The sequence below is a fragment of the Chanodichthys erythropterus genome, chromosome 11 (genome assembly GCF_024489055.1).
Source record: "Chanodichthys erythropterus isolate Z2021 chromosome 11, ASM2448905v1, whole genome shotgun sequence".
In the NCBI taxonomy this organism is placed as follows: domain Eukaryota; kingdom Metazoa; phylum Chordata; class Actinopteri; order Cypriniformes; family Xenocyprididae; genus Chanodichthys; species Chanodichthys erythropterus.
The window spans coordinates 53,514,374-53,527,092 of NC_090231.1; the positions used below are offsets into that span (position 1 = coordinate 53,514,374).

Here is a 12,719-nt window from a genome sequence, read left to right on the forward strand (position 1 = left end):
CTTTTACTTGGCATTATCTATTTACAACAGTATATATTTTTCATGTTTTACTCAATAATCACCTCATTATTTATATTGGGTGTTTAATTAGATGAAATACACATTATTGTTATTGTACATTATAGAAATGTAAGTAAAATTATATTGAATTAAATCACCATAACTTGCATATGCATATATGCAAGTTAAAGTGTTGCTTTAAACAGCAACACCTGTTTAAAGAATATATATATATATATATATATATATATATATATATATATATATATATATATATATATATATATATATATATATATATATATGTATGTATATGTGTATGTATATGTGTATGTATATGTGTATATATATGTATATGTGTATATATATGTATATGTGTGTATATATATATATATGTGTGTATATATATATGTGTGTGTATAATATAGTATATGGGCATTGTTTGGAGGCTGTGCATGCACATATTGTGATTTTGATGGGTGGGGGAGGGGCCGGGTGGCTCTGTGTGTTGGAGTTGAGGGGTGTCAAATTTTCATCAGACATTCATGAAGAGGGAGTCAAACATTATCAATCTCCCCAGCCAAACACTCTCATGTTAATACATTTGGTGGGGGTGGGTCCGCAGACACAGTGTCTGATCGCTTCTGAAATTTGCATCCCTAAGTAAATAAGTAAATAAATCAAGTACAGGCAGTGAATGTGCTAATCAGGCAGGACGCGGTGGTTAGCGTGCTGCCGGGAAACTTTGCTCATGTAATATTCAGCAATGGAGGGTGAAAGGGCAGGCCAGAGTTATTGGTTTCAGTCCGGTTGCCCCCTTTAATCAATGCTGCCTGCATCCCTTTATTAAAATTATTAGCTCAGCAGTATCTCTCGCTATCATTTTATCTCCTTTATCGCCTGCTTGAAATTGTGGCCTGCTCATGGCTCTTTCATTGCTCGGGGCAGCACTACCCTCAGAAAGTTCAGCTCCCATTTATTATTTCTGAGGCAGAGGAGTGTTTGAAACCATGCTGAGCATGGAGGTTATTGGATGCTAGATACTGCATTTTGAGTACCAACATTGCTGTTATATTTAAGGCTTTAAAATAATATAAACAAATATTTCTTTGTATGTTGTGTGTATTTTTATACACAAGTATATTAGAGCTTGCTGTAAAAATCATATACACATCGACTAAATGCATCTTATTCTCATGTTCTATTCATACAGTGTGTTCTGTGTGTGGGATCTCTCTATAATGGAGGTCCTAAAACAGCGTGGCTAATATATTTTTGTAACCTTCAGTTCTTTCTGTGGGTGTGAGATGGATCATGTGCTGATGGCGGGTTTCACTGTGTCTAATTAGCAGCACAATGGAGCTTTTTTGTCCATTAAGTTCTTCTGTTACTGTGTTTCTCAGACCCAACGTTAATTAAAAAAAAAAAGAAAAAAGAAAAAAAATGTATGCAGGATTTGGAACATAGCAGACTCCGGGTGTTGTGTGTAAGGTCTAGATAAAAGATGGTAACTGGCTGATATGACAGGATAAGGCATCTGAGCTGCCTTATTAGTGCTTGTCTGAGGTATTGTTTAAGTACCTAATCTAACCTAATGAGCACTCTGTCATTTTCCACCGTTATATCTCACACTTTTGTTTCTCATCTAATCTACTATACAGCTCCCCACTCTCTATACATGTACATTGCTTCACCATTTATCAAGATGCTTCTTATGGCTGTTTAAATATTCAGCATTGCAGAACTGAACATTAGCTTGAATAGAAACAATGAAATGAAAACTTTAAAGGTGTCTATTATGTCCTTTTTTACTTTCTGATACATTATCTGTTTGAAGCAGTGGGTTAATCATGTCTCTTTCTCTCTTTTCTCATCAGGCCTGGATGCGATGAACGCCTCATGTAGGCATCAGCATGGAAAGCTGTGAGTCTCCCGTGGTTTCTGGGACAGACGATGGGCTTGGCTCCTCTGCCACCTCCCAGCAGCAGCACCATCCACAACCCTGGAAAGATCACCCTAACGCACAGGTCCCACCATTCAACCAGCCCCCTTCCTTGGAGCCCCTGTCTCTCTCTGCACCCCACTCAGCCCAGCTACAAAATCCCAGCATACCCTTCGAGGCTGTAAGAGAGCAACAGAAGCAAACGCAGGCTCCCAGCGATAACTCCACTACCAGACGGCTGCACCCCAAAAGAGAGGGGTTAGAGGAGGAGCAGGAGGGAGTGAGCTGTGGAGAAGAGGACGAAGATTTGGAAGACTTGGATGAAATGGAGATTGACAGCTGTTTTCCTAGTCTGCAGCCCTTCCCTGGTGTACCTATGGTGCCAAGTGGTGGGGGTATGCCCATGCTCATGCGGCAACAGCCCTCCCATCGGAGGGGAGCCACAGAGAGTGGGAGCGAAGAAGGAGAGGAAGAGGAGGAAGAGGAGAGTAGTGATGTGGAAAACCTGGCTGGAGAGATAGTCTACCAGCCGGATGGCTCTGCCTACATTGTAGAAAGTCTCAGCCAGCTGATCCAAAGCGATGGGAGCATGGAACCAGGCCTGCTCCCATCAAACTCTCTACCCAGTGGGGGAAAGACTGGGGAGGCTGCTGGGACCTCTTCTTCAGTGTACCCTCAGATCATCAACACGTTCCATATAGCCTCGTCTTTCGGAAAATGGTTCGGCTCCTCAGACCAAGGTTTCCCCAATACCTCAACCCTGGCAGGCCTCAGTCCTGTCCTGCACAGTTTCCGCGTCTTTGATGTGCGGCACAAAAGCAACAAAGATTACCTGAACAGCGATGGGTCTGCCAAGAAGTCCTGTGTGTCCAAAGATGTTCCCAACAACGTGGATTTCTCCAAATTTGACGGCCTGGCCCTTTATGGCAAAGGCAAGCCCATCCTCATGTGTTTCCTCTGCAAGTTGTCTTTTGGCTACGCACGCTCTTTTGTCACTCATGCAGTCCATGACCATCGTATGACCCTGTGTGAGGATGAGCGCAGGCTCTTAGGCGACAAGCATGCATCGGCAATTATACAGGGCATCGGGAAAGACAAAGAGCCACTCATTAGCTTCCTAGAACCAAAAAATAAGAACTCTCCTCCACCGCCTACCCTGGTACCCATAAATTCAGGCCAGAGCTTCTATGGCACATTCAGTGGGGTTCATTTAGAAGGCAGTAGTGAGGGAGGTGAGAGCCTCCTCAACAAAGACTCTGACTCGGGTCTCCAGCAACAAGCCCTCCTCACATTAGGGGGCCTTGGCAGCCCCAAACCATCCTCCCTTACCTCAACCCCAGGCCCAGCCAAAGACTCCAACACTCTGTCCAAGCCACAGGGTAGGAGAACAGAGGGGTCTGTGAGGAAAGAGGGGACTCATAGAAGGGAGGATGGGGATGCAGAAACTTGTGAAAGAAAGGCTCTCCTTCACAGTGAGGAGATGGCCTCAGAGGAAGAGGATGAGCTTCTTTTAGAAGAAGAGGATGAAGAGATAGAGGATGAAGGCACTGTGGTGGCCTGTAGTGGAAGTAGCAGCAGCGGTGGCGGATTTGTGGGGGAACCGGCTGTCTCAAACCAAAGCATTTCCAAATCTCCTTTATTAATGCCTAGTAGCGCTCTCCAGCCTTCTGCTTGTCTCTCTGCAGCCAGCCCCACACTTAGCAGCAAAGCCTCTGCTTCCATGTCCTCCTCTTCTATCAGAGGGTCAGAGGATGGGATGGCTGCAGACGGTGGAGGGAGGACCTCAGAACTCCCTTTGAGCTTTAACTGCCAGGGGTCTACAGTCCCCTCGGCAATGGCGGCAGTCGCCAGCAGAGGAGGTGAGGAGGATGGGGCTGCATGCTCCACTGCAAGCACGTCCTCCCCTTTAGTCTCCAATGCTGCTGCTGAGGAAAGTGCCAATCGAGATAGTGCCACAGCTCCTGAACCAAATGAATGCTCAGCAGAGGGAGATGAGGACAACGGTGCCCTCCTCCACCACCACCACCACCTTCACCACCATCACCACCCACACCCTTCGCCTAATGCCCACACGCACCTCCATCACACAGCTGCTTGTGACATGTCAGGATTGAGTGAATGCACCCAGAACCATGGGGCTGGGGGCAGTGGAGGGAGTGGGGTGGAGTGCCCAAAGTGCGATACTGTTCTAGGCTCCTCTCGCTCATTGGGTGGCCATATGACCATGATGCACTCGCGGAATTCGTGCAAGACACTGAAGTGTCCCAAGTGCAACTGGCACTACAAATACCAGCAGACCTTGGAGGCCCACATGAAGGAGAAACACCCTGACTCTGGAGGCTCTTGTGTGTACTGCAGCAGTGGGCAAAGTCATCCTCGCCTTGCCCGTGGGGAGAGCTACACTTGTGGCTACAAGCCCTTCCGCTGTGAGGTTTGCAACTATTCCACTACCACCAAAGGCAACCTAAGCATCCATATGCAGTCTGACAAGCATCTTAACAACATGCAGACATTACAAAATGGAGGAACTATTCCAACCGCTGGTGAACAGGTGTTTGGGCATGCGCCAGGTGGGGTGGTACCTGTCTCTTCTGCTACCCAGGCCAGCAGCCATCATCCTAGTCACCACCATCACCCAGCCCAGTCCTCCACCCACATGGCAGGGCCCTGTGGTGCCCCTTCACCTACCAAGCCAAAAAGCAAGCCCACCTGGCGGTGTGAAGTGTGTGACTATGAGACCAATGTAGCACGTAACCTGCGCATCCACATGACAAGTGAGAAACACATGCACAACATGATGCTGCTTCAGCAGAACATGACCCAAATGCAGCATGGCCGGCTTGGTCTAGGGGCCATGCCTTCACCCTCAGAGGCTGAGCTGTACCAATACTACTTGACCCAAAACATGAGCCTGCCACAAGGCCTTAAGATGGAGCCCTCTGGAGCTGATGCCCAGTTCTTGCTTGGCGGTTTTCATCTAGACCCCAACATGGCAGCTCTGGCCCCTGCACTAGGTGAGTTTAATGAGTTTCAAAACACATTGCAGTTCATATGGGTTTTGAGCACTACCTCTGTTTTTAACTATTTATCTGTATTTTTTTACTGACAAGTAAGAGCCTTTCCTAATTACTTGGGTTACAACTGAAACTATTAAAAATGTATCTTATGTGGGTGATAATTTTGTCTTTTTTTATCGGATATATTTCTATTTTATTCCTACGTGTAGAGTTGTTAAACTCAATTTTAATATATTTTTATCTCTTTACCCATACTAAAACAGAGCTACAAACACTTTATTTCTCCAAGCTGACAGCTCTCTGTCTGTGCCTGTAGCCTTCAGGCACACCTTCCTTGTTTAACATGCACTCGCTCTCTTAAACAACTGTTAAATAGGTGTGTGAGGGAAGCTAAGAGAAAGAAATAAAGAAGAAGCACAAATAAGGCTGATTTGTATTTGAAGGACAGCGAGTGTCAGTATGCCGAGAGATAAGGGCCACTCAGCCAAGTGTGTAGAAGACTAATTGTATGTGGTAGGAAAGAAGTCATCATGCTTTATGAAAGGTTCACTCTTCAGTCTTGAACTAACATGAGTGACATCACTGAGGTGAGGTATTTAACCTGTTGTAAAGCATAATAAAAAAAAAACAAACAAAAAAAAAAACAATCACAGCATATTCAGTACAATATAAAATAAAGGCATGACAAAGACATCATGCTCTGTCTAATGCCCAAAACAAGAAAAATAGTGCTTGTGTAAAGGCTGACACATTAAAAAAAATAAGCAAAGCTGGTACATTGTATGATGTATGAGGATGTGTTTTTAGTGTATTCAAGTGAGTGTATTCTATCCCTGCAGATTTCAGCTTCCATAACAGACACAGGCACACAGAGAAAAAGAGGGAGTGAGCAAGTGGGAAAGACAGGCACACACATCTTCTTAACACTCAAGCTTCGGTTTATTTTTCGCATCCTCTATGTGTCATTCTATCTGGGTCACTTTGGCTGGGAAATTCCCCCTTTTGCTGCCCCTGTGCTTCTCGTGAAAGATAGTGTGACGGAGTAGGCTGGGGCCGAGGGAGTGTTCCTCATGGCCCTGTCCTCTAGGCTCGTACTAAACATCACTGTTTTCATGTCAATGCTATACAACTCATCCTTTTTTCCTGCTTTTGTAATTGCAGGTATATACATTATCCATAGTAAAATAAATAAATAAACAAAAGTAAAAGGGCCAAGTTAGAATAATTCAGCAGCATAGTGGAGAATTTGGCATTCCAGCTACAAGCCCACAATTTGCACAGACTTGTTTCAAACTGTTGCCAGTTCAAAGACACAAACAGGAATTGATTGCCATGACTAATAGTTTTTTCCCTCCTTCTTCTAGCCATTTAGTTGTTTTTTCAGTGAGGGAATGTTCAATAATCATATTACAGGGAAGAAATGACAAGACATAAGACTTACAGTGGTTCATTTCACAAACAATCTGCAATGTTCAGTGCACTTTCATTTATTTAAAATAAGAAGTAACAAATTACATCTCTGGACTCTAGTCATCATACTATAAATTCATTTTTTTCTTTTTTTTTTCTTCTTTTTTTTTGGTTGTTATAAAGTAGAACTTGTAAATTCTTTTAGATTGACGTTAACAGTGTTGTCCTAAATATTTTTCCCTCTCTACTTAAACAATGATATTGACTGACACAAGCAAAATATTCAAAATGTTATAAGTTTATTACAAGGCATTCTTAAAAGATTATGAATGCTGAACATAACCTACAGATTTACAGGTGTTTACATGAGAGGTTTATGGAAAGAAATGAAAATGGCTTTCATTGTCAGAGGTCTCTCTGTCCCTGTACTAAAAGCTGAAGGTAATGGTGAAATGAGCAGGCCGCATGCTGCCCCAATAAATAAAAGGAGCTGCTGGAATTAATTTAGTGTAAAGCCATACTGGTTCAGCGGGTGCGCTCAATCTGGGCAGTGACAGATTGAAGATCAGCGAACTGAGGAAACTGCTTCTATGCATCTCTTGTCTCCAAATCTCAGCCTCTAGCGTCTTCCCCAAGCTGTTCTTAGATGCCTTGTGCCTCTGTTTTTGAATATTTAATTTCTTTGGCTCATACACCTTCTTTTCATTCCTTAAAAATACATGAATAAATAAAATTACAAACGCTTCGAGCAGGAGGGTGTTTGCATTGATTCCCAATCAGAGGTGGAAGAACCAGAGTTCAACAAGGAATATCTAATTTTTATATTATTATTTTGTGAAAAAAGGCCTGTAGTTGATTTACAGTAATGTGTGCTGGGAACTCTTTAGATCTCCAGTAATGATTAAATAACTTTATTTTTATGCCTCTTCTCACAGCCTCTGGAGTTGATTTAATGGCAGGGCTATGAAAGTGCAGGACTGTGTAAATCCACACCTCCACTCTCTCTTTTCTCACTTTTTCTTTGAGCTCAAAGGAAAGGATAATCTTGATTTAATAAAATATTGTAGATAAATACACACATGCACATTATCCTAGAAAGAAAATCCACTTTGACAGGACAGACAAACATGACTCTTTGTTAAAAGGCTGAACTATGCACCTTTTCTCTGTTTCCCAGGACATTCTTGTAACTTGAGGAAGTTTAAATGAGGGGGGAGGTTGAGGGGATCAACACAGAGAAAATGCCAAACCCTCACTGTTACATTGTATTGGACCATGTGTCCATAAGTCCCTTAATGTCATAGATAAAAGTCAATTGGTGTGGTGTTAAATGCTGTATTTCAAAGAGACAGTATATTTGTGAAAGCAAACGTTCTGTCTGACAGATCAGTGATCACATTTTGTATCTTCTACTTTCAGTTGGAGGGGACATTGCCATGGATGTACGCCTGGGTGGTGGACAGCTGGTCTCAGAGGAACTGATGACTTTGGGTGAAAGCCTATCCCAGACCAGCGACCCCTCCCTCAAACTCTTCCAATGTGCTGTGTGCAACCGTTTCACTACCGACAACCTGGACATACTGGGCCTGCACATGAGCGCCGAGCGCTCACTCCCAGAGGAGGAGTGGAGAGCGGTGGTGGGCGACTCACACCAGTGCAAGCTGTGCCACTACACCACGCAGCTCAAGGCCAACTTTCAGCTGCACTGCAAGACTGACAAGCATGTACAGAAGTACCAGCTGGTGGCACACATCAAGGAGGGTGGCAAGGGCAATGAGTGGCGCCTCAAGTGCGTGGCCATTGGCAACCCTGTGCACCTCAAATGTAATGCCTGCGACTACTACACCAACAGCCTGGAAAAACTGAGGATGCACACGGTCAACTCTCGCCATGAGGCCAGTCTCAAACTGTACAAGGTGAGTGACTCTGCTAGTCCTACACTAACCAAGCACTATGCAACATGCTTCCAGCCTTAAGTAATTTGTAACCCTCAAGGAATTTTTAACCAAAAAGATTTCACTGTGGGTAGAGCTACCCAGTGCAACGCAGCAACAAAATGCCTCATAGCTTGTTGTGGTTAGGACAGAAACTCTGATCAACATGGAAGAGATAGGGTAGCATCTTTCTAGTAAGAAACCAGTGTTACACTATCCACAGGTTTTAAACACCTCTAGTCTACTGTACGAATGAATCGACCAGCACTTTCCGTCTCTACCGTCGACTATGAGTGATGGCCCAGTGCAGTATATTAAGGCCTAATGCTCATGCAATGAAGAGGGGAGAACAGGGGCACTTAGAGGGAGGGAGGAACATGGCAGGTCAGCAGGGTGGGGAGAAGGGCAGCTGATGAAATTGCTGGAAGAGAGGATGAAGAAGTGTGAAGAGACAGAGGTTTGGTGCTAATACCGTTCGGAGTGGGAAGGGCAGAATCGCTCTCGACAGCCGTATTGATTTTCGCCGGACTTGGAGCTTCACCTTCTACACTAATCATTCCATAATAGCCAATGGATGAACACTCTCTGAACAAATGGCCATAAATCTAACAGGCCTGATTCCATTTAGGCACCTATCCTGTGTGTCTGCGAGTCCAGCTCAGGCTGTGTTTAACCTAGACTGGCACGACTGCACACAGGGACTTCTCTCCTTAATTCTGCCTTTCTTTCTATCGCTTGCTCTCACATGCTCAATTGGATACTGAATCAAATTCCACCCATTTTAGCAGCATATCACTGCCCAAGCTTACTTGACCTTTATTTACTCTCCTTTCTAAAGTGTTTTACCTTTGGATAGTGAACAAAAATGTACAAGAAATGTAATTGCATTCTCTTCAGGGAATGTCTTTAAAGATAACATGCAACAGTAGTCGCATGCGATTTTAACATAATTCTGAGTGAAGCAGAATATTCAAAAGGAAAAAATTGCAGGGTGGGACATTATTGCCTATTAACCTTACCAAACATAGCCTAAAACAATGACTCAGTAGCTATTTGGATATTGTATAACAATGTTTTCCCTGCCAACACCACCCAGCTGAAAAGAAGTGATTTCAGAGGCAGAGCTATGTTATGGCATTTTGATATAAAATAACCAAGACTAGGTCCATTTCACCATTGACTTCATTGGAAGTTTCCTGTTTGTAAACCCTTTACAGCCAGAGATATTCTAGCATTGTCACGATTTGCCCTGGGCTGAGGGACTCTTGGTCAGCTGTTCCCCTGTCGAAATAGTTTGTAATGGTAATTAGGGGAAGGCCAAAAACCAGCTTCCTCTGCATCTGGAGATAAAAGCAGACAAGCCTGAGCCGAGATTGTCTGCCATACTCAAGCTGGGACTCGCATTGAGCATATTTACAAATACCACAATGATTCAAATATGTAACACAAGACTCCTAACGTGTTTGGCTGACCTGTGGAGGCATTGCTGTAGTCAGGGGCCTCATGTAGCTCCAGGCAGGATTTGAGACCCAGGGAACCAGGCTGAGTTTTTTAATCAATGGCTAGCAATAGCAGAAAAAATATCTTATCTAGCCACTGTCTGCAATTTATTGTGCTGTATGGAACGGTTTCTCTGGGAAATTCCAGAATTCACCTCATACGTACAATAGAGGTGTCGCAATATACCGGTATTGACGATAACCGTGATATTTTAAAAATGAAATATCGTTATCATGTTAATTAGGGGTGCAATATACAGGTATTGACGATAATTGTAATATTTCAAATGAATAGTACACATATGATAATATGGCATGTAAATTTCCAGTGACAGTATCTGGCTGACAGACAACATAGCCTTCATCACTATATATAATACAAAAATCTAATACATTTTTTTTTTTTTTTTTAATGATAGAATTTTTTTTTTTTTTTTTCAAGATTTCATAGATATCACGATAGATAGACCTTTTTCACAAGAATCGGAAATCACGTGACGCAGGGTAAAGTTAGTTCCGCTATGCGTCTACGGCTATTACATTGATATGCTGTTTTCTCAAATATCGCTTCTTACCTTTTCTGTTTTGTCTGTTTTCCAAATAGCTTTTGTATAATCTACAAATAAATTATTTTCTACTTGTTTGTAGCTTATACAGCCACTCAGACCGTTGATCGAATTTACCGGAAGATGGATTTATATCATCAGCTGTCATACAGCAAAGGCTATGCAGCTACGCATTCAGCAATTTCCCAGATCGTATTACATACTACGAACATTTATATAATTTATTAATTAAAAAAATTAACTCCCAATATATACTTTAATGTGGGATATAAAGTCGTGAGATACATAATATTGTCGTGAGTTTAATAGCTACGTTTTAAAAAATATATAGCATTTCTCATATGGCATCACATCCCACATTCAAGCATATGTTATAATTAATCCTGATCGATTAAAATGATTAAACTAAGACATAATTTCCAAAACCACACTGTACACAACTATCAGTCTTTGCATGTTGCAATAGCACAACAATGCTGCGCATAATACACACTTTAAGATGATGATGACAGGAAAATGAGTGAGAGACTGAAGTGTTTATATCCAAAATATCATGGTGCGAGCAGTCCTGCTTCACGAATCAGAGGATCAGGCTTGTGTGATAAGGGATCTACCAGTCGATCATTTCCCCAGCACGTCGCTAAAAACACTCTATACATCTCATTATGTGCATACTATCCACCCTAAATAGTACTGAATATTAATAATGTCACATAGTATGCACGTTTAGACACAGACACTGTCTCTACAGCACATGGAGCGCGATAATGCACAGGCGGGCAAAACATACACGAAGAATAACCAGTTTAACCGCCATCACTTCAAATTATTTATTAAATTTAGCTCTTAATGCGAGCTCTTTAGTCTCACCAATAATTCACCAAGACCGTTCAAACATTTTCAAGACATTTAATTCGTAAAACGACTTTGATTCCCGAACTGGTTCTGATCGAGGCTATCTATCACTGTAACCGGAAAATCTTTTACACTGCGTGGCTCATTCCGGAAGCCAAAAACCCGGAAGTGTGAAAAAGGTCTATTGTTATCCTGAATTATTTTAGCCACTATAACCGTGTAGTGAAAAATCTGATATTGTGACAGCCCTAACGTACAATAATAAAGTATACTGTTGGCACCAAAATGCTTTAGAAGCGCCATAATATTCCTCCTGCTGCCAGTGCTCCCTTTAAAGAAGCAGAGCTAGCGGAGAAGAGACTAGTCCACCTAACTGCAAATGTTCAATACTCTGTGGCAGATTAGAAATGTTCGACACATCCAAGCATGATAATTTGTAAGCTTTAAGCTGCTTAAAATGGTTCCTCAGCCCTAAAAGCCCCACAGATCCGAACAGAGAAAGAGAGAACAGAGTTGACTGACAACAGCATCAGCCTTGTAAGCAAGCAGCTTCCATCAGTGGCGACAGGCCTACCCGCAAACTAAGACATTCACAGTTTGAGTTATAGCTGTATTTCATGACATACAAATGTGATTAGAGGACGATATGCACATGCTGCTGCTGAGGTCTTGCTGTAGCATGGGTTTCTAACCCCACAATGACACAGACTTCACTTTGCAGTGAATTTATAGCCCTGATAGACATACTGACTGCCTGACATCAACAGTATAATTTGCTTGCTCAGCTAAGCTGACTGTACAAGTGGTAAAACAGAAAAGGAAAATACTCTATTTATCCCCCCCACCCCCCCAACCCCAACCCTAACTGCAATATGATACAAAATGCAAAATTTCGACCTCCTGCTGGGAGAAAATAAATTATCAAGTCAGCATAAACAGGCCTTAAGATGTGGTAGATCCTTGGGACACTTTGCCCAAATCAAACTGGTTTGCATTAAACAGGCCCTTTGTGTGCACAGCTCCGTAAATTGGAGCCTGTAATTACTGGAATTAAAAAGGAAGGTTTAAACTGAAGGCTAAGCTGGATGGGATAATTTGAGAGTCTGTGGTATGCGGCACATATTAGGGCTTTCTAAAAATACACCTTCCCCCACCACCCCACGGATTGGAATGTTCTGAAAGCCTTTGGTAGGCTTGGGAGAATTGTCTTAACCGCATGGACCACTGCACAGCAGGGGTGATGCTTCCCGACTTTGGTGTCTGTGGTACTGGACTGAGTTCCTCTCTGGTTTCAGACACACCCATCAGTCAGTCTTGCACTCATCTCAGATGAACTTTTACCTTCTACTGCTCCCTCCAAGTTCCCGCTCGCTGGCTGCTTTGTAGTGGTGAGAATGATGTCATGATGGTCACCCATAAGCATTTGCAGATGGGCCATACAACAATACCCAGGTCATCACAAAGCTTAGTCTTCTCAAGTTCTAAATTGTTGCTGG

At 42.8% G+C, this 12,719-nt stretch overlaps 1 protein-coding gene across 4 annotated transcripts in view; it reads left to right on the top strand.

The window, feature by feature from the left end:
* The window catches only part of zfhx3b (zinc finger homeobox 3b), a 164,455-nt gene that overhangs the window by 63,050 nt on the left and 88,686 nt on the right, over positions 1-12,719 (top strand). For 3 of the 4 annotated variants that reach the window (XM_067400051.1, XM_067400054.1, XM_067400053.1), the window contains exons 2-3: positions 1,878-4,956; positions 7,789-8,285. In XM_067400051.1, the coding sequence (XP_067256152.1) occupies positions 1,914-4,956; positions 7,789-8,285 (3,540 nt within the window). In that variant the 5' untranslated portion in view covers positions 1,878-1,913. Of the gene's footprint in view, positions 1-1,688; positions 1,790-1,877; positions 4,957-7,788; positions 8,286-12,719 lie in introns of those variants that run through there. The other variant, XM_067400052.1, reaches the window with a different exon arrangement.